At 40.4% G+C, this 23,306-nt stretch overlaps 1 protein-coding gene across 1 annotated transcript in view; it reads right to left on the reverse strand.

The window, feature by feature from the left end:
• LOC100767606 (ATP-binding cassette sub-family A member 13) overlaps positions 1 to 23,306 on the reverse strand; it is a 406,786-nt gene that overhangs the window by 376,513 nt on the left and 6,967 nt on the right. The window contains exons 2-3 of the mRNA XM_035452975.1: positions 6,786 to 6,879; positions 3,305 to 3,428 (exon numbers count right to left, since the gene is read on the reverse strand). Coding sequence (XP_035308866.1) covers positions 3,305 to 3,428; positions 6,786 to 6,879 — 218 coding nt within the window. The remainder of the gene's footprint in view (positions 1 to 3,304; positions 3,429 to 6,785; positions 6,880 to 23,306) is intronic.

Here is a 23,306-nt window from a genome sequence, read left to right on the forward strand (position 1 = left end):
AAACATAGATACAAAAATTTTCAACAAACAATTTCAAACCAAATTCAAGAATATATCAAAAGATCATATGATGGAAAGATGATATATTCATCATGATCAAGTTGACTTTATTTCAATACATGTAAATCAGTAACTGTCACCCTTCACATATGATCAGAAAGCACATGATCTTAGTATACAAAAGGATTTTGACAAAATACAAGACCTCTTCATGATAAAATTTAGGAAGAAACTGGAAACAAAAGGAACACATTTTAGCAAAATAAGGGGAAATTTTATATATAAATATACATGTACATTATATACATAAACATATACATCATATACATATATATAATCTCCAACCGTGTGCTAAATGGGGAAAATGAAAGAAAGCAATTTCTCTAAAATCAGGATCTAGAATAAAGTGTCTGTCTATTTTCTCCACTCTTACTCAATATAGTACTGGAGGTCTCACCTAGAGCAATATGACAAGAAAAGCAAATCAAAAGGATACAAATAGGAAAGGAAGAAGCCAAGGTATCCTTATTAGCAAATGATACAATTCTCTAAAAGACTTCACTCTTCCTGTTGATAAACACTTGCAGCAATGTGGCAGGCTATTAAATTAGCACACTAAAATTAGAAGCATTTCTATATAATACTGACAAACATACTAAGAAAGAAATAAGGGAAATAATGCCATTTGCAGAAGCCTTAAAAAACACCTTGCAATAACCCTAACCAAGAAAGTAAAAGACCTCTAAGATGGAAACTTTAAAAAAATTCTCAAAAGAAGTTAAAGAAGACACTAGAAGTTAGAAAGTTCTCTCACACTGTGGATTACATATTTTGAAAATGGCCATCCTACCAAGAACAAGTTATAGATACAGTAAGATTCCCATCAAAATTTTAATGTTATTCATCACAGAAGTAGAAAAAAAAGAAAGCTTACAACTCATCTGGAACCGTAAAAACCCTCAGGTAGCCATAGTAATCCTAAGCAAAATAAATAAATAAATAAAGCATAAAACATCATACTATACTTCAAGTTGTATTACAAAGACATAGTACAAAATAGTAGGGTTCTGGCATGAAACCAGGCATTTACTTTACTAGAACTGAAGATCGAAAAATAACTCACACAGCTATAGGTACCCAGTTTTTGACAAAATTGTCAAAAATACTCATTAGAAAAGAGACATCCTCTTAAACAAATTGAGCAGGGAAAATTGGATATATACATGTAGAACACTGGATGAAACAAAACAAGAGCTGGTGAGATAGCTCAGAGTTCAGGAAACCACACAGTAGAAAGAATCAACTGCCTCAGATTTTCCTTTGGCATTTGCATGCTCACCATGACATACAAACACACAGAGAGAGACAGAGACACACAGACAGACAGACAGACAGACAGACAGACAGACAGACAGACAGACAGACAGAATGTTGAAATTTTGGTTTTTTTTTTAATTTGTAACAGGTATGTCCATGCTACTAAGAACTTATTACAACTCCCACTAGTCTAGTGCTTGATTCTGTGTCACAGTCTTCTGTATGTTGTTCTTAATCTTCACCATCACTGAGCTAGGAGGGTGAGAGGCACTGGACACAGAGAATATAAGTTTTTCACTGAACTATAAAAACCAGAAGGTGCAAGAACCAGACTATATAACTTGTTTGGCTACAGAAGTCTATTCTCTACACTTCCACATTTTCTTGACTTTCTATTCTGAGTAAGGCAACATTGGAGAGCTGAAAGAGGATAACGGTAACTCTCAGTCTCCAGTGCTACCCTGAGAGTCTTGGATTCTCATTCTTAGACAAAGATGAGATCATGGGGCATTTCAGGATTATTATTTATGTGGCTTCCAAAGAGTCTCCTCTATTTTTATACACCTATCTTAGAAAAGCAATTACCTGAACAGGGCTCAATATTTGCATCTTTGCCCTATAACTTTGTTAATGCCCAGTCCCTAAGATATTAGGAGTTTGGGGGAAGAGATTTGGTCATGAGGGAGGAAACTTGGTGAGCAGAATTAGTGCTTTTGTAAACTGAGCTCCAGGAAGACATTTGATGGCACAAGTAGAAAGTGTTTCTATGAGCAGAGAGTCCTTACCAAACACTGGTACTTCTGTATTGAACTTCCCGGTACCAAGAACTATGAGAAATCAGTATGTACTTTTTATGAGTTTCTACAAAAATATTCAGTTTAGGACATTTGGTTATATAAACAACACCACTTACAATTATTGTACCCATTATTGTCTAAAATTGTCTGGAAAGATTCTGTTTAAAATGGAAAGATGGGAGTGGAGAAATGGCTCAGCAGTAAAGAGCACTGTTGCTCTTGCAGAGGACTTAGGTTTGGTTCCCAGAACTTACATGGTAGCTCACAACCATCTATAACTCTAGTTCCAGGGGATCTAACTGCCTCTGTTGGCACCAGGCACACACACAGTACATATACACATGTTCAGGTAAAACATACACATAAAATTTTAAAACCTAAGTTTGAAAGGTAAATATCTTCTGTTTTAACATTTGCTTCATGTTTTAAAATCTTCAACTGTTTAATTGCAACAAGCATGAATTCAACTCTACATCATTCAATCTGATAAGTTCAAACATGAAGATCAGCTAGTCATTTTCTTCCATTCTTTATTCTACCTGAGAGCAGTTCCCAGAACATTTTGCATTCTCTGAGTTACACCTCTTCATTTTGAGCCTTGTCACTTAAACCAACTCCTGCTTTGTCTCTTGATTAATGATACAAAATAAGGCCATGGGCTATCTCAGCATAGCTCAGCATTGTGAGAATCCGAGAAAGCAGAGTAAAGCCGAGTAAAGCCGTCATGCATCTGAGGAAGGTTAGTGCCAAGAGGAAAGTGGTCCCTGGCTGTTCTTTCATGTGATGACAACTTGGCACAAATCATGCTAAGAACATCTAGCCCCCAAACCACTCATTTTCCAACTACACCCAAATGAAAAAACTGACTAAGCAAAGAATTTTGAAGTCAGAGTTTAACTACAGAAAATAACTAAAAGGAGATAGAATTTTTTTTCTCACCAGCATTTAACATGCTATGAGTCTAGAGATAACAGTGGACATCAGTAAGAGCAACTGTTATGTGACTCCAAGCAATAAAACATTTGTTTTTAACTCTGAGTTCTAGCCTTTCATTGTCCCTGACACATCCCAGATTACTAATCATGCATAAAAATCACGTGACATTGTAGAGATTGGAGGCTTTGAGGAAAGGTGGGTAGCATGTAAAACCATCCTAAGAATTCTGAAAAGGATATTTGTATTTCTCATACCGAAAATGGTGATCCATGGAACTCTCAAAGCTGATGTTCCTACAACTTGAGCCAGTGTTACAAAGCAGTCCTTTAACAAAAGGGAAAACACCCTGGCTGGGAAGATCCCGGGCTTGCAAGTAACCTGGATATAAACACAAGGAAGAAATTAGTTCTGACACCTATTATCCAAAGTAGGGTGCTATGTGCAGTGACCCTGGCTCCCAGTCCAATTGCATATAATGTGAGGGACAAGTAGCTTCTCCATCCAAGAACCTAGACCATGAGAACCTAGATTTTCTGTGTCCATGTACCCTTTTGTCCTTTCTTTATTCTCTTGCTGTCCCAGTTAGGTCAGTTCCTGGAAATGTGCAGGATGTGGCAAGTGGTGCCCAACAGTAGACACTGACTATGGGGAACTCAAATTGATTAGAAAGGGAATGGCTCTTATGAGAAGCACGCTAATAAGAAATAAGGGTAACAGAACAAATAAAGGAATAACTGGGGAGCATTTCAAGATAGGCAACCATGTATTAATAAGAATAATCTAGAGGTTGGCAGTTATATCTTAATAGTTAGAATCTATAGTTAGATGGTTATATGTTAATAGAATCTAGAGACAGGCAGTTACATGTTAATAAGTAGAATCTGTAGTTAGGTGGTTATATGTTAACAGATAGAATCTAGAGACAGGAAGTTACATGTTAGTAGATAGAATCTATAGTTAGGTAGTTATATGTTAACAGGTAGCATCTAGAGATAGGCAGTTATATGCTAGTACTTACAAAGAGATTTTTGGGACAAGCAAAATTGAGAGATGTGTAGTTTTATGGTAGTCTTTGGATATTTGGTAAAACCATGGAATGGGGTGGAGATGGGAAACTGAGCGATAGAGACTTTTATGTTGGTCTTTGGATATTTGATGAAACCATGGAATGGGGTGGAGATGTTGCAGCTTCCTTGGTTCTTGGGCTGTGCCATGGAAATGTGCCTTTGGTTTTCAGGAAAGGAGAAAATTAATTAGGCAACTTCAGAAAAATAAATAATCGAAAAATTGATGGACAGACACATGCCTTAATGACCAAAAAAAGCATCAAGCAGGAGGACACCCAATGGTGGAGTTCTGGCCAGGCTGGCTACATGTGCCACTAGGAAAAACTGGGTGAGTTGGCACCTTCCAGAAGCCTGCACTGGTAGCTCAACTTTCCAGAGGCCCAGAAGGAACTCTGATTAAATGCTATACAGTTTTTTTTTTAACAACTAGACCCTTCTTCTGATGTGTCTGGTAATTCATGAGGATAAAACCAGTCAAGGGAGAAGCCTCCTGAGCCTATGTGTTTTCATCTAGTGGTTTGGTCAATATTCTCCCATAACTGTTTATATTGATGAGTTCCTCCATTTTGGAGGGCACTTCTCTAACTACTTAAAGTACCCATGAGCTCCATCCATTCAGCTATTCAGGGCAGGTTTCAGTACTGCAATTTAGACAGGAAAAAAGGAAGGAAGGCAGGAAGGCAGGAAGGCAGGAAGGCAGGAAGAAAGGAAGGAAGGAAGGAAAGAAGGAAAGAAGGAAAGAAGAAAGGGAGGGAGGGGAGGGAGGAAGGAAGGAAGGAAGGAAGGAAGGAAGGAAGGAAGGAAGGAAGAAAGGGGGAATTTTCAGGAAAATACTCCTATAGTGTATAATGAGCCAACATCTTAACAAAGTGCTGGTGACACATGCCCCAACCCTATCTGCCCTTTGTATGCACAGGTGGACAGGGCATGGAGACAACGGCAATGACAGGCAACTGGGAAGCCACTAATCTATGTGGCTCATCTAGGGAACAGCTTTCCCCCTGATATCCACTTTGATTCTGGGAGATGATCTCCTTCACCTGAACTTGAAGACCCACTATGCCTAGAATTTAGCACAATGTTCTGATGGGGTATCCTTCTGTATATTGTGAATACATGTTTCTCCTATTAGTTGATGAGTAAAGCTGTTTTGGACAATGGACAAGCAGGATGTAGCCAGGCAGGTGGGACTACCAAACTAGAAGAATTCTTGGTGGAGGAATGCAGAGTGAGTCACAAAGGAGATGCCATGTAGCTACTGGAAAGGTAGGATACCTGGGCATTCTCTGGTAAGCAAAAACCATGTGGAGATACACAGATTAACAGAAATGGGTTAATAATTAAGAGAGAGCTAGCCAATAAGAAGCCTGACCCATCAACCAAAGAGTTTGTAATTAATATAAGCCTCTGTGTGTGTATTTGGAAACAAACGACCAAGGGACTAGATGGGACAGAAACTTCTGTCTACAATGTTCTTCACACAGAAGACATTCACTAAATATATGATGACTGAATGAATAAACAAACAAGAATCAGAGAATGGATGAATGAAAAAATAAATGAATGTGTTTGCTGCTTAAGGGATGGAGAAATTCTTAGCAAACACAGGACATAATGTTTTAGAAGATCATATAGAAATTAGGAGTGATACATCAGTTAAAAAAAAGATGCATTTCTCTAGCTGGTTCTGTATCCCTTCTCAGGAACCCATCCAGAATGGAGGCCACCCCAGTGGGAATTTTGTGGTTTGGAGGTTGAGGACTCCAACCTTGAGTATATTTGTTCTTATATGGAGTCCCTTATGATACTTCTCTCGCTGTACTCTAATACAACAGCCTTCTAAAAAGTTCTTTGAGGGAATAAAAGGCCCTAGATATATGTTTGCTGAATGAATAAAATAAAATACTAAAATTTAAAAGCTCTACAAAAGATTTTCAGATCTTTATAACTGAAATTATAATAACCCGTTTCACTGTTTTCTATAATATACAACACCACCCACCAAAGCACAAATGAGTCATTAGACTCATTCCCTTTTCAATATTCAGAACCTAGTTATTATTGAAGACATATTTCAGATAAATTCCAACATTTAATAACCACTTTTCTATGGGAAGCTTGCAAAGTCAAACAAACTACACATTTGAAGTGGCATAGTCAAAGCAAAACAGATCACCATTTCTCAAGAGGTATCATTACTGAGCTTTCAAATCATACAGACAAAGTGACATGACTGGCCACATTTCTGGAGAATGGGAAATTCTTGTAAGTTTATCAGTGAACCTCCACCATCAGCCACAGTATCCACCTCCTGCATCTCTGTCATCACCACTATCGTATCATGTTAAAATGAAAGGCACCTCCCTTACCTCTGTTTCTAACTCTTCCTAAATGGACCAACAGTTTATATACCCAAGCCCCTATCAGTTCAACCCAGGATAAACCTATTTGCTAGATTGAGCAAAGATCTATTAATATCATTCTTAAGTGGTGAAGAACCCTGAATTGTCCCTTCCTGGCACATTCTTCTAGTATACTGCTGTTGTCATAATAGAGCCCTGGTCACTTGCGCCACTGAGAATTCAATGTGGATAAAGAATAGAGAAAAGGGTGGATGTTTTTTCTTTGAACATTCGCATTTAAAAATTGTATTCAGAATGAAACTTACAGCTATCTCTGTGTCTGGGGGGTTCTTGAAAACGAAGCACTGTCAGAATCATGAAGAGAATACAAGGCCAGAAGAATTCGGCAAGGGAGAGAACCTGGGAAAACATAAAAGACAAAACTCTGAACACATTTCCAGGTACTGCAATAGTCCCTCCACTTGAAGGATGGTGGGCAGCCAGGCCAGGTTACTTTTACAGAAAGTCACTGTTGCCCCTATTTGTGAACTATGTGAGCTATGTCAGAAACACAGATAAATCTCTGTCAGATGTATCGAATAACAACAAATTCACAAGATATAGTGGTCTCATTGACAACAATATGCCAAGAAATCCCACTCTCCTTGACAGCCGTCCAAGACAAACACGGGTTCTTTCATGCCAATGTAAATTACCAAAATTAATATCAGATCACACATTACACATCATATAAATACATAGTAAATATATCTCTGTGCTTATTACAGAATGGCTACAAAGGAGTTATAAGCCTCAAGAGAGTTCAAAGAATTTCAATGAGGCTTGAGGCAGAGTCTGAAAGAGATGTGAAAAGATGAGGACAAGCATAAGGAACAAGGTATGACTGGGGGAGGGGCTCTGTCTGAAACATCATTGCAGTTGCCCCTTAGAGGCAGGCTTTAGGGTCAGAGTTGATCCACAGGAGTGCAAGTTACAGGACATTGGAGGCTGTAGAGATGAGAGGCAAGATAGGGTCCAAAGAGATGAGCCAGTGGACAGATAGACAGCAACAACGTGAACAATAGGGACTGAGACCATGCTGAAGACCCTAGGACAGTTGAGACTTCTCTGCCGATTGGTCCCTTGACACGCACACCAAGTAGTTGGGTGTGATGGATTGGTAGAGCTGTCACCACTTATGTGTCCTCTTCTTTCCAGGGTCTAGCTGGTGTATCCAGAAAATTCTCAGGCCTGGTTTTCCTGAAACAGCTTTATTGTGTTCTGTGTATATTCTTACAAGCCTGATTTACTTTGATAAATTTATAGTGTAGTACATTTCTGTGTTTAGCAGTTATTTATCAGACTGTGCCCTGTAGGTGGCAATGGAAAGGTGTTCTCTATGCCTCTGGCAAGGTGCAGAGTCATCAGCCCACCTCTGCATTGCACTCTGAGTCTCTCAGGGCAGGGCACCTCTGAAGAAGCCACTTTCACATAACACAAAATAACTGAGGAACTGACACAGCCTGATGGAAAAACCTTTTCCCAGGATCTGTTGTGGCACAGCCTGAGAGAAGCCCTAGCTCACTTGCCTTGGGAGCCAAATCCATAATGTCACCTGTTCATCTTTCTCACCTGTCCTGGATTCTGTTCCTTTCCATTTCCAAGATTCTTTTTCAATTTCAGAATTGTTATTAAGGAAGTAAAAGAAGTAAATAACTTCACCCCCATTTCCTATGCTCCAACAAATCAACTCCTTTTCATTTTTCTCATCTCTTCAGCATTCCTGTAGGAGATAGTGCCACATTCCCTGGTCCCATCTGAGAATGCCACTTTCCCTTTGTTGCTGCACAACACTCAATCAAGTGAATACACACAGGCTACAAAAGTATTGCTTCTAAAGATCAATGCTTTGTGTGTTAAAATATCTCATTCTTTAAATTCCTTTGGGGAAATGGAATAAACTCCTCAACCTAAGGTAGTCAAATCTTTTGACAAGAAGTTTCCCAGAGAATTTCAGTAATGTGGAGAGCCTGAACTATCTTTTCAGTACCAGGACTTGAACCCAAGGTCTTGTGCATTCTAAGCAAATGTGTTGCCCCTGAGTTACACACAGCCCTAACCTTAAATTCTCAGAATTGAAAGAAGTGCACAGACAATGGGATTAGGAAGTGATGTGAGAACGAGATACAATCTTTTTTCCTTTTTTAAAAATTTTAATTAGAAACAAGCTTCTTTTACATGTCAATCCCAGTTCCTTCTCCCTCCCCTCCTCCCCTGCCCCCACTGACCGCCTATCCCATACCCTTTCTGCCCCCTAGGGAGGGTGAGGCCTTCAATGGGGATCTTCAAAGTCTGTTGTATCATTTGAAGCAGGGCCTAGACCCTCCCCGTGTGTCTAGGCTGAGAGATTATCCCTCTATGTGGAATGGGCTCCCAAAATCCATCTGTATAGTAGGGGTAAATACTGATCCACTACCAGAGACCCCATAGATTGTCTAGGCCTCCAAACTGACATCCTCATTCAGGGGTCTGGATCAGTCCTATGCTGGTTTCCCAGCTATCAGTCTGGGGTCCATGAGCTCTCCCTTGTTCAGTTCACTATCTCCATGGGTCTCTCCAGCGTGGTCTTGACCCCTTTTCTCTTCATTCCTTCCTCTCTGCAACTGGATTCCAGAGTTCAGCTCAGTGTTTAGCTGTGGGTGTCTGCTTCTGCTTCCATCAGCTACAGGATGAAGGCTCCAGGATAGCATATCAGGTAGTCATCACTCTCATTATAGGGGAAGAGCTTTTAAGGTAGCCTCTCCACTATTGCTAGAGATATAATCTTTAAGCCAATGTTACTGTGAAAAAACTTTACTGATTTCAGTCCATCTCACCTTTCTAATACACAACATGTATGCAGTGGACAAATTCACACCAAAAGCTGCCTGAAAATCAGCAAATCGGAGTCCTCAGTCACACAATGAAGACAGTGTCAAACTGCCTCAGATTCTAACTTCTGATACTTTGAACTAAAGTGAACTCTTTGGCGCCTTTATTCTCCAGCCTGCCATTACCATCTCCCTCCCATTGTGTGCTTGTCAGTGGACATGCAGAGAGCAAATGTCAGTGTGACCAGGTGAGTGTGCTCCCTGAGATCAGCCAGGAAAATGCAGGTGGAATAGCATTTGAGTCCCTGGTGTAATTACAGAAACAAAATCACCCTTTGAAATAGATTCCAAGGAAGTGTTTCTTAAGCCAGGAAACAGGACAAAAAGCTTCTGCCAGTCTGAGGTAACTCAATAACTCGTGTTCATAAGAAAGGGGCTGCAGAGGCTAGCCTCAGGCTGACGCCCTTACAACTACCAGAGCCCTGGCAGAATCCTACCTGATTGCTAACATGATCAAAGCAGAAAAGATGAATATATGAAAAAGTCACCATGAAGTCATTAATATGTACTAGTTATTAATAGTTCACACTAATAGATACCAGTTCTTGCTGATGCTTGTAATTAAAAATGACAACCAAAAGAACACTTAAGAGGCTGCAACTTGTTGCATCATTCTGGTAGTCACATGTAGCAATAGAACAATTTACTGCATGTTGGGGTAGGGATGTTTGGGTAGGATTCTATACTTATGGATGGATATAAACATGCAACATAGAAATGTACCTCATTAAATATGCAATGAAGAAAAAGCATTTTTCATTATTTTAATGGCATATGGTAGCTAGCTTGTTTTTTGTTTATGTCATTTTTCTTTTGTTTTTGGTTTTTTGAGACAGGGTTTCTCTGTGTAGCCTTGGCTGTCCTAGAACTTGCTCTATAGACCAAGCTGGCTTACATAGATCCACCTGCCTCTGCCTCCCAAATGCTGGGATTAAAGGTGTGTGCCACCAACACCCAGTGTGTGTAGCTTTTTAAGACAAAGTTATAAAGAAAAAAGTAGCTTATACATTCAAGATCAATAGACAAAGAGAACAAGTTGATATTATAAATAAATAAATAAATAAATAAATAAATACATGCATGGGCATGAAATTTCAAAAGTCAGCTGGAATGCAATCACTGTTCCAAAACATACATAGCCTTAGGTTTCTTAATTCACTTAAATATACATGTATATGCATATGCATATGTATAGTATGTAATTATAACTAATACTTCAAGACAATTTTTCTTACAGCACTTTGAGGTCTGCCTTTCTCAAAGACAGTTAATACTCTAATGTCAGGTTATTTATCCATTCACCTGGTGTAAGTGTTACAGCTCTGAGGAGAAAGGTATCCTGGCAGTCAGGAGCCAAGGAATACCACAAAATCACACCTCACAACAAACCTCACACAAGAGATTTTCGGGAGAGAAAAACCCTGGAGGGTGGGAATTGGTAGGATTTCAAGTCCTGAGCTTGGGGCAAGCTCAGGAATTGGTGGGATTTCAAGTCCTGAGCTTGGGCTCTTTATTCTGTAGGTCAGGAACTGGATCCAGCCATTAGGACAGTTAGGGTGTTCTGTGGGTGGAAGCCGGCAGTTGGAGCTCCTCAGGGGAGGAGCCTGACCACTTGTGTGCCTTGACGGACTTACACCTACTCAAAGAAAAGTGCCTGACTCTGCTTGGCTACCATGAGCTTTCTTTACTCTCTGTCTGACTTGTGAGAGAACATGACTAAATGCAATCCCTGAGCCAAGATGAACTTGGATTTTATTCTGGATTTGAGTCTGGATAGATAAAACTGTAATTCTCTCATTGAGAGTGAAGCCCAACCACTACACCCCTACAGTACAGATTTTGTTGTTTCCTGGTAGTGTCTGGGATCACACTCAGGGCCTTTTGCCTGCTAGACGAGCACTTCAACCCTGAACTGTGGCTCTAGGCTAAGCTTTTAACTTCTGTCATAATTTTATCAAATTGATATGCAAAAATAGTTCCTTATTAGTATCAAAGTGTTTTTAAGCATATAACAATTCCTTATCTGCTAGTTCTCTGTTCTTCCAGGTGCCTGTTTCTCTATTAAATCATTCTTTTTTAACTACTACTAATTAAAGAATTAAATCCTCTCTTAGCTGATATTTTCTCTCTATTTCATTTGCCATTTTTTTATTTGTTTATTTTACATACCAGGCACAGTTTCCCCTCCCTCCTCTCCATCCAATCCCTCCCCCCAACACCCTTCTGTTCCCACCCCCCAATCCACTTCTCCATTTCTGTTCAGAAAAGGGCAGGTCTCCCATGGACATCAGCAAAACATGGCATATCAAGTTGCAGTAAGACTAAGCACTTCGACAATGGTTCGACTGGGGCAATGTATAAAGACACTGGCAGTGGGTCCAAGACCTAACTCTAATGCACAAACTGACTTAGTGGAGCCCATTCTATATGGAGAGATACCTTGCCCAACCTAGACACAGGGGTGTGGGGGTGGAGAGGTGCCTTGGTCCTGCTTCAAAGAGATGATGGGACAGACTTAGTAAACTTCCTAGGGGAGGCCTTACCTTCTCTGTAGAGCAGATGGGAAGAGAGGGGGTGAGGGGAACAGGAGGAGAGGAGGCAGGGGAAACTGGGATTGGAATGTAAAAAAATAAATTAATAAAAAGTGTATAAAACATAAAAAAGATTTAAAAATTATCCTCATTACCTTCATCATCTGTAAAGCACAAAATTTTATATAGTCACTAGCCATTTTTTTTCATTTATTCAGCATGTATTATACATACACCCCATGCAAGGTGCAGAGAATAAGCATCAGTGAGCATGAGCAGGAAACAGACAGGACTATGCTCCTCGGATAGGGTAAGGCCTCCCCTAGGAAGTCTACTAAGTCAGTTCTGTCATCTCATTGAGGCAGTTCCGAGGCACCTCTCCACTCCCCACACCCCTGTGTCTAGGCTGAACAAGGTATCTCTCCATATAGAATGGGCTCCACTAAGTCAGTTTGTGCATTAGAGTTAGGTCTTGGACCCACTGCCAGTGGCTTTATTCATGGAAGGTAGAGAGGAGTGGGAGGAGCCAGAGGAGAGGAAGGAGGGGGGACTGGGATTGGAATATAAAAAATAAATTAATAAAAAAAAATTTAAAGACTAAGTACCTCCCCATGTATTAAGGTTGGAAATCAACCCTCTGTCAGATGTGGAATTGGTAAAGATTTTTCCCATTGTGTGGGCTGCTGGGTTTTGTTTTGTTTTGTTTTGTTGTTTGTTTGTTTGTGATTTTGAGATAGGATCTCTTCTAGCCTAGCATTGTCTGAAACTGTGTATATGAGACTAGGGTTGAAAAGTTGACTTTCTGCCTCTACCCAAGCATGCCCATCTTACTTGCTTTTTTGTTATTTAAATCTTTTGTGTAGACAACTTATTGATTTAAAAAATTAGTATCTTTATTCTCTTTCCTAGATGAAAAGAAAGCATGATTTAAGGACTTTTGCTAAATAAATTGTGTCAGCCATAACTACAAATATTATCAATATAGTCTTAAACCAGTGACAAATTTCAAGTTGCAAATGAAAATGACTGCAACTATTATAACTCTATATCCCATGGAGAAGTTCCTTCAAGAATCTTAAAATTCAAACCAAATTAAACCTAAATGAATTCTACTTCAGGGTTTGTTGTTGTTGTTGTTGTTTACAAGTTGGTTAAATGCCCTTTGGAAGAATGCAAGTAGGAAGGATTTTCTATGGTTCTGAGTCTAAAATTACCCCAGGAAGAAATGTCTTGGGAGACACTGCATTCCGCTGAGTCACTATCCATGTGCACCTGTGAATCGGCTCCTTTCATGAGGCTGTTTCTCTGCGGGGGTCCACGTCGCCTTTCCTCATCACATTTTCATGCTTTTCTACTCATGTGTCTTTATCCTAGAATCTCAAGTGGCACTTTTAATCAATTCCTGTTAATGCGGATGCCTCCTGTCATATGTAGGACGGCTCTCTCCCTCCCAGACTTCAGGCTCTCCCTTCTTAACACCGTCATCTGGCCTAAGTGAAAAAGACATCGGTGTCCAGTAGCACCAGGAGTGGGTACTGCCACAGGCTCTGCTCTCAAGAAAAACTATCAGTCATCCCTTGAACCTATTAATGCTTGAAAAAGCATGGGTCACCTTTCCAATCAACCACAAAGCACACTGCTCTTTAAACAGAGTCCCAGGAGGCTGTTCCCACCAAGAGAAAGCATAGACTCCACTTAACACCTGACTTTCATGGTCCTTCTCTGTGACCTTCATGGGTAAGGGAATCCCCTATTGCTGTCACATTCCACCCCAAGCACAGAGATTTTCCTTTTACCTCAGTGCAGCTCAGATAGGAAAGAATCTGGGAGCCCCTCCCAGTCTGAACATGCATAGAAGATCTGCATAGGAAATACAGTGAAGGTTTCTTCCTCCAGACAAAATAAAGAGGGGTATGGGAAGGAAAATTAGAGGGAACAGGGTGGGAGGCTTGTCTTTGTCTCAAAGGAAAAACACATAAAAACCTACAAAATGATCAGTTCTAACCATCCAGTCCACATTCTCCAAAGCCATCATGATGGATCTTCATTGTCTTCCCAGCACCCACACTGATGAAGAGAAACACACCAAAGGACTCTCCTTATCCCTTCCCTCTGGCAGAGCACTTGAGTAAAGTGCTCTAATTTAATGAAACAATGAGCATGGGCAGCAAGGATGTGCTGTCACAGAAGCCTCCAGAGCTGCCCAATAGAAGATGAAAGGATGGGCTGGGCCAAGAATTCAGTAGGAGAGCTCTTGGTAGGCACAAGGCCCTAGGTTTGATCCCCAGCAGCACACACACAACAAAAGGAATGTACAGGTGAACTGAATCCAACGTTTGACCGAAATTTCCTCAACTGAGTGAACATAGTATAAAGTATTTAACAAAAATTCACAGGAGAACATGGAACTAAATTAATGTAGTGAATATTGTCTTTCATCTCAGATGAGTTTCCTGTTCAAGTCCACCATCATCTCCACCACTCCTCCTGTTACAAAAAGCAGGAGATACAGGATGTGATCAGGGGCCAAGATAAAAGAAAACCAAACCAAAAAAAATACTTAGGAAATAAAACCATTGAAAAGAGTAGAGAACAAACACAGAACCTTAGCTAGGCTGCCAAAGTGTGAGTCCCATTTCTCAAAGGACACAATGCAGAGACAGGTAAGCCAAACACAATCTAGAGAGCCAGGGAGCATGAAAGGAGAAGAAATAAATAGAAGAATGTGTAAGCACTTCAAAAAGAAGAATGACATCATAAAAACAAGAGCTCAAAAAGATGACAGATGAACAAACTAAAAGCTCACTGAGGTAAAGAAAAGGAACAGAAGAAATTGTTGTGCACAACTGCCTTAGAAACCACAAAACAAGAAAAAAGAGACACTAGTTACACATGAATTCTTGAACACAGAGAGTTAGAGGTAATAATAGTGCTCTTTTAAAGTATTTTAAAGGCAAAAATATTAAAACAGAGAAAAGCAAGGACTATGCAAATAAGAAATTAGCATCCCTGAGGGAAAGAATTCAAAATATAAAAGCCTAAAAGGCTCAAAGCTATGGAAGAGTTCATCTAAAGATTAAAAGCATAATTTTGTACAGTATTTCAGAAAATTAACCATCCTTAAACTGTAGATAGTGAACTTCAGGCTATGGATCAAAGATAAGGAAAGAAGTAAAAGAAGAAAACAGCAAGTTTTAGATGATAAAAAGGCAGTTTGAAAGGTTGGGCACAAGCTAACCTTGTACATGTTCTCAAAACATTCCGTGTAACTGCCAGTGTATCAATACCCACACTGTTCTTTGGAAAGATTGTTTGTTTGTGGGAGTATACTCCCACAAAAAGGTGTGCATGTGGAGGTCAGAGGATAAACTTACAGGCATGTTTTTTCCTTCTACCATGTGGTCTAGGGCTCAAACTCAGATTATTGGGAATGATAACAAGTGCCTTTACTCACTGGGCAATCTCACTGACCCAGTATCTGCAATGCTCAGAGAGAAAGTAAGTATGATTTTAAAAAATGATATATATTAATATGTATAATACCTAGCTAAAATTGTTCTGGAAAACACACACACACACACACACACACACACACACACACACACACACACACACACACACACGGAAAAGAGAAATTAAAGGAATGGACAGGGAGGGGGAAACTTGTCTTTTTTTGTGATCCTCAAAATGATGGGGGGTGTTCTCAGTGATTACAGAACATAGATAATATAGAGGCCATGAACAATGAAGGGGTAAAAACTTGACAATGAAATCCAGCCAACATGAAAATGACTCAGAACTTAAAATCCAGTAATATTATTTCTGTTTCCAGTGCAGCTGGTTGGGGGAGAGCTGTGCATTGCTGGTGAAGTACTAGTTCCAAAGAGATGCAAAGTTCCCTCTCAATAGGAAAAACAGAATACATGATATTTTTTAAATTATGTCTGTAGACTTTTCCAAGAAGATGAAAACTTTAAATATGCAGATAATAGAAATGCAATACTATAAAGAATATAGACATCCACTTCTGTCACACCACACACATGCATGTGCACATACAAACACATAGACACACATACCACATACACATATGTACACATATACACACCACATACACAAATACACCATACACGTGGTCCTGGTTGGAATGAATTTTATCAACTTGACACAAGCTACAGCCATTCGTGATGAGGAACTGGAGATAAAGCTTCTATAACACTGGCCTATAATAGGCAAGTCTGTCAAACATTTTCTTGATTAATGGTTGATGGGAAAGAGTTCATCCCACTGTGGGCAGTTCCATGCTTGGCATATGGACCTAGGTTATACAAAGGAAGAAGGCTGGGAAAGCCATAAGGAGCAAGCAGTAAGCCCCACTCCTCCATGGCTTCTGCTTCAGTTCCCACCCACAAGTTCCTGCCTTGGTTTACTTCCCTGACTTCCCTCAGTGATGTTCCCTGGAAGTGCAAAATGAAATAAACCCTTTCCCCTGAAGTTACCTTTGGTCATGGTATTTTTATCAGGGCAATGGAAACCCTAACTAAGAAACATGTATGAACATACATTCACACACACACACACACACACACACACACACACACACACACACACCACATATTCACTCCCCAACACACACAAACACACATACATGCACCCACATTCACAGCCCCCCCCCACACACACACATATACACACATGCACATGTGCACACCCACACAGACCCAAACACAAAGATCTCAAGAACAGTTCAAGGAACACACTCATCAATAGGGTTACTAGAATCACCAACAACTCAGCTCACTGCCAACATGCAGTCATGTCTCTTCAGACTGCTACAAGAAACTTGGTCAATTTAGAATAGTGTCACAAAGAAATTGTATCTCAAGAACATGAAAAGAGAATTGTAAGATAAACAGAAACCAGGTTTCCATTGCCCAATACACTAAGGCAGTTTTAAAATCATGTGTTTGATTCCAAACAATGGTAGGATGAAACTAATTGAAAGACAATGACTTCAGGCTTTACTTTCAAGAGATTGGCAGGTACTATTTAGGGTGTGTAAAGTTAGAGGCAAGACGGTCAACCATGAGGAGATGAAACACACATAGCAGGTAAATAGTAAATGAATTAGTTAACACCACACAAATGAGACAAGACACTAAGAGGGACACTACAAAAGAGAACTTCAACATGAAAAACTTCAGCAACATATAGTAAGGACTAAAAATACTTGAGTGTACCTCATAGTCTATCTGGCAAAAATAGGGCATGAAATTTCCAAATTCACCTTCATAGATGATTCCAGTAACATGTCTTGCAATAATTACATATACCACCAGCAAGAGTCAATAAGAAAACACATTTTAAAATGATATTTAATCATACACCAAAAGTATAGAACAGCTAAGGAGAAAATGTAGAAAACTAAAATATGTCATTTTATGGTATTTAGTTTTATTAAAAGGTGCCAGAGTATTTAAATAAGAAACAGATGAGCATTGCTAATGCATAGAAGTGTTATTGTCATGAAGATACCATTTCTGCCCTGAACTCTAGGTTCACTGTAAACCTGTAGCGCCACACAATAGAACAGCCAGCGTCTTGAACTGACCCCAACAAGTATGTTGGCATACTTAGTGAGCTGTTTCTCAGATATTCAGATATATTTAGTAGAATAAATACCAAAAGTAGCCAAGATCATTTACATCAATAGGTCAGAAGAACTCGTCTTCACACATATCAAAGCCTTGTATACAGTAAGAGTAATTAAAACAATGTACTGGCCATTTAACAACAGGTGAACTGCCCTGCAAAGGGAATACATAACCCAGGAACAAAGCCATACTGATCTGACATATGAGAGAGGGAGGGAGAGAGAGAGAGAGAGAGAGAGAGAGAGAGAGAGAGAGAGAGAGAGAGAGAGAGGAGAACTTGCTATTCAACAACTGTGCCATATGATTTGTTTTCCTGAGAGCTAGGTTGGGGTGGAGGAGGCCCCTGCCTGCCATGTAGGATATAGAATTAAATGGGGGAAAAATGAAAAAGAAGAAAAAGAACATGCGGAAGGAAATGAAGGGTATTATATTGATGTCTTAAGACACAAATTCCATAAACTATAAAAACAATTAAGCTTATTACAATGCTATTTGTTCTTTTTATTTCTTTAATAAAATTTATTGTGTCTAGGAACTGAAGAAATAGATTGTTTTGTTTTGTTTGGATTTTTTGTTTTTGTTTTTATTTATTTATTTTACATCCTGGCTGCAGTTTCCCCTCCCTCTTCTCATCCCAAACTCTTTCCCCTAGCCCCTCACCCCTCACCCCTGCCATCTGTGTTCTTTAGAAAATCTACTAAAAATAAATAATCTCTTTCTCGTTAGAGAACATGCATCATGTCAGGCGCCATGATAGGAACTGGGAAGCATTGAACAGCATGGATGAAGCCCTGCTTCCCAGAGGAAGAAACAAGTGGACAGATGCAATATCTCTAATTCAAAAACTTGAAAAACTTCAAAATGCCCCTAAATCCAGAAAATTCAAAACAAAGGCATGATGTCATCAGTGAAAAGGGCACTTCATGAAACTTTGTTTCATGTATAAAATTATTATATTATAGCATAAAATTCCCTTCAGGCTATGTGTTTAAAAAAAAAAGTCCATAAAGGAGGAATAAATTTTATGTTTAGATGGGATAAGTTCTTTCCCCAAGGATCTCATTATAGATACATGAAAATCTTCCAAAACCTGAAAAATATCAGAATTCTGAAGCATTTCTGGGTCCCCAGGTATTTTGGACATGACATTACACCTGCACCTGTGAAATGAAAGGAACCTGATCAGGTTCTTCAGGGCATTTTGAGATGAAGAGCAAGCCTGTCTTTGGCTTCCTCCCATGATGCTGGGTATTTCCAATCAGAACATGAGACTCAAGGTGACCAATAGGACGGGCTTCACTGTGCTGGCTAACACCTTGGAAACCATGACATAATTATTTTACCGGATGTCCTTGAACTGACCCATTATGGAACCTAGACAAAGCTTATGCCTGCAGAGTAAACAAGTCAACTTCTACCTCACTTGCACAAACAACCCTCCAGACAGAAACTAAAGCCATTTTAAACCCTCCCAGTCTGTGGTTTCGGTTATAGTGGAAAACACAAAGGATAAAATGCTTTGGTGATAAAAAAAATAATAAAATTGCCAATGAATTAAGATAGAAAAAGGCCCCTTGCCGGGAGAAGCTTATCCCAAGAGCTCACTGGCTGGAGGGAGGGGAAACATCCTAAGTTTAGAATATCAAGGAAGCCGAAGCAAAGCACATAATTAGTTTGTTACCCTGGACTTTGGAAACACAGACTTTTGTGGTACACATGTAGGTCTATTGTGTCTGTTTAGGGCAGTTTAGAACCTCCCAATGCCAACCTCTCAGAAGTGGGGACTTTTCCAGAAATGTTCTACAGCCTTTGTTGCTGCTGTTTCAGAAAAACCAATCCAGCACTCACACAGTACAAACAAGCTTTGAGAAAGTCGGTACCAAATACCACCTTCAATTGCAGGTACTGTTACTGCCCAGAAAGGAGCTAGGCCATCCCAAGAGCTCATAGCTCCCACTCAAGCCCAAAACCACTTCCTCACAGAAAATGCTCGAAAACCTTGATGACAGCTGAACACTGAGAAAAAATGTTGACAAATGCAAGTCTTTCTCCTTCCTGCATTCTACTGAAAAATAATCATCTCTCTTTTGACATTCATTCATTCATTAAACATGGACTTAGCATTAGACTCTGTCCAATGCTGAACTATAAGAGGCATTAAAGAAGTGAATGAAAAACAAATTCTTCCATCACATCTCAAAAGCGGCAGAAAAATGCATTAATGTGTATCCTGGGTAGAGGCTCACTGGTGAGAATGTTCTGGAGAGGAAACCACCCGCCTCCAGATCATAACTGTGTTTACTCTGTCAAGGGCTCACACTCATTATGAAACAAGAGAATAAGTTCTAGAATATTCTCAAAAGTATTTGAATATTGTTCTAGTTGCAAAAAATAGAAACCAAGTACAGGTCATTAGCAAATCAATAGGATATAGCATTTTGAGTGAAGTATTTTTAACCCTCCATTACTGTGGCCAGAGTTGGGGTGTGAGCTACTAGGTGTAGGAGGTCACACCTTTTCTGCCATAACCAATTCCAGTGAGCAGATGAGAGGCCCATAGATAGGGAAGAAGATGTCATAGGACATACAAAGTAAATCTGAATAACAAAGCTAAAGAACAGACAACAAAGCAGAGAAATACATATATGTAATTGCCTGAAATATATACATCTAATACATACATGTAATTGACTGAGAAGGAAGTTGGTAGACCTTTCATGTAAATGGAAGTAGATCTGGAGCAAACTTCAAGCTTGTACAAACACCCTCAAAATGAGCCCTGATGGTCCCCTGGAGAAGGGGACAGGGTCACGATCCCCTGAGCAAATTGAGAGCACGGGAAGAGGCGGGAGGGAGCTACGAGAATGAGAAGGGAAGAAGAGGAAGGATGCAGAGGTCATGAGGGAGCAGAAAGGTTGAGTCAGGGGAAGAATAGAAGAAAGGATATGTAATAGATAGGGTTTTAGTTGGGGGGTGGTAGGGGAGGACAAGAAGGAGAAGGGAACTGGGATTGTCATGCAAAATAATCTTGTTTCTAATTCAAATAAAAAAATGATTTAAAAAAGCCCTCAAAATGGAAAACTAAATAAACCATATTATACCACTGTAGATGGACTTAATCACAAGTACAAACCACACAGGTCATCAAGAATTCAACACTGGATGGGTCAATCCACATCATGTGACCTGTCATTCCTACTGGGTCAGCAGACAGTGCAAATTAGAACAGAAAATTAATCCAAGTTCCTTTCCAGTTTGACTGTGTTTCTATTAAGTAAAGTTACTGAAAGCATGCCTAACATGCCTAGATAGGTAGTATTTGACACAATATATATATCAAAGGGATAGAGAGATGGCTCAGTGGCTAAGAGCACTTGCTGCTCTTATAAAGAGCCTGAGTTTAGTTCCCAGCACCCTTGTCTGGTGGCTCACAATCTCCTGAAACTCCAGTTCCAGGAATTTGATGCCCTCTTCTGGTTTCTGGGGGCACTACACTCACATGCACACACAACCCACACACACACACTATACATACATACATGAAATTAAAATAGTAAATCTTAAAAAACACATGACATACATGACATACATATATTTTATATGTGTGTAAAATATGTATATTATATATGCACATATTTGTGCATGCATATACATATACATACATGTGTGTATATATACATATATATATGTGTGTATGTGAGGATCATGCTAGGATATCAAGATGCCCTTGGAAACAAGAATGCCTCCTCACAATAGATCTCATAAGATGGGTGACTCAGCTCCACCTCTGATGGTACATGCCAGTGGATACATAGTTCAAGGCTATGGTAGAGATACATGCAAGGCTGTGCTGTGGTAACACTACTAGTAGCTCCTGGCAGCTCATCATGTGGAGACCACCAACTCCAACCCTGGAGTATACAAGAAAGAGTCTTAGGGCTCTGGTTGCTTAGGGTCATTCTGTCCTATTTAACTCACTTTAGTTGTTAAATAAACTCCATAAGATTGCATTCAGTGCTGTTAACCAGAAGAGTCAGGAAGGGCCTGCCTGAGCTCTGCTTCAGATGCATTCAGGTCTCTCAATGCAGGTCTTGCTAATGTTAGACCCTCGGAAAGCTGAGGCTTCCAGAATCTTAGCCCAGGACCGCGGCCACCCCAAACACAGAATGGAGGCGAAAGCTTGATGCAAATTGCATGAGGCTTTATTGTAGTTTAACGAGCTAACCCCGTGTTAGCTTGGGTCTTTGATCCACCCACCATGGTGGATGGCTAGCAAAGAGGTCTCCTAGGGGCTCCCAAAAGATCTTATAGGGCAGCGTAAGGGGAGTGTCTAGGGGTACGCACAGGCTCACGATTGGTGTGCCTCCAGGCTTGGAGGGCTTGCCCTGTGTTGATTGGTCAACTGGTTGTTATGGCCCATAGGCCCTCCCAGGGTGGTTGCTATGCTCTCTACCTCATTGCTGTGTGCTTGTCCGTAAAACACACCCAGGGTCGTAAAGCATAGCGCCACCAACTAACTTCCAATTGGTTCCTTGTCACGAGACAGGCATCTGACTTTCTAGTGTCTGTGACAAGGTCATAGAAGCATGTGTTCGGCCATTATGTCTGCCAAAAGGGAAGCTGGTTCCTTCACTACTTCCCCTGGTCTGTGCCAACAATGGGCATGTCTCCTCCCTGGCCTCAGCTTCCTGATCTGTGAAAAGGGAAGAAGACCTGTGAGGGTATCCAGGGCTAAAGGTCACAATCAGCTTGGAGAGAGAAGACATGTGGATGCCATTTGGGTCTGGGTAGCGTGACAAAAATAAAAGTGGGTAACAGCTGCCAGATCTGAGAGAAATGCTTACATCCAAAGGGAGCACTGGTCACTAACTGGCTTCTTCCTCAGGCCCTTTGCAGCAGCTCCTTTGAGCCACCCTCAGCCACAACTCCCTAACTCAATGACTCTGCTCAGTTTCTTCTGGCCCTTACCTCTCGTCCCTAAGGAGTGCTACTCTCCTGACAGATGAGTACAGCTAACACAAGTACACCCAAAGATCCAGACCCTAATCTAAAAGACAACACATGCTAATGAGGCATTCAAACCAGACAGTCTTTCTACACGCCCTGGGACAGGCCTCAGTGGACAGTGCCATAGCCAGACCCACACAAAAATCTCCAGGCCTACCTGGGAATGGAGCATGCATTTATGATCCTAGCATTAGGAGAGTTGGGAATGGAAAATCATGAATTCAAGCCCAGCTGGGCTACAGAATGAGACCTCTTCTCAATGCAACAACAACAACAACAACAAAAATGGGCCTGTCTATACCAAAGTCCACAGTTACTGCAAGGAAAGACCATGCATTCAAGGGGCCTTTGTTCTGTTCTACAGAAGCCACCATCCTACATAAAAGAGACCCAGCCTCTTGATGATGTTAGCATCTTCTCCCCAAAGCGGTGGAAACTTCAACAAGAGTATCATAGAGAAGAGGGGTGTCTGTTTGTTTTTATGTATTTTCCCCCTGGCAAACAGTCAAATAGGGAAGTAATGAATCCAAATGCCTACTATTTGAAAAGCAGCTATTTTCCATTCCTTTGGAAGGCTTAAGCTTCTTACCCTCAGGCCATGGGACAGGACCAAAGGGCACCTATAGGAGACTCAAAGTGCCTGAGACCCTTTCTTCCTGCAGGCATTGCCCTCACTGCCCTTCAAAGTTTTTCATTTGTTTTGGTTGCTCCCCATCACCCCACAC

This window comes from Cricetulus griseus (assembly GCF_003668045.3).
Source record: "Cricetulus griseus strain 17A/GY chromosome 1 unlocalized genomic scaffold, alternate assembly CriGri-PICRH-1.0 chr1_1, whole genome shotgun sequence".
NCBI classification, from domain to species: Eukaryota; Metazoa; Chordata; class Mammalia; order Rodentia; family Cricetidae; genus Cricetulus; species Cricetulus griseus.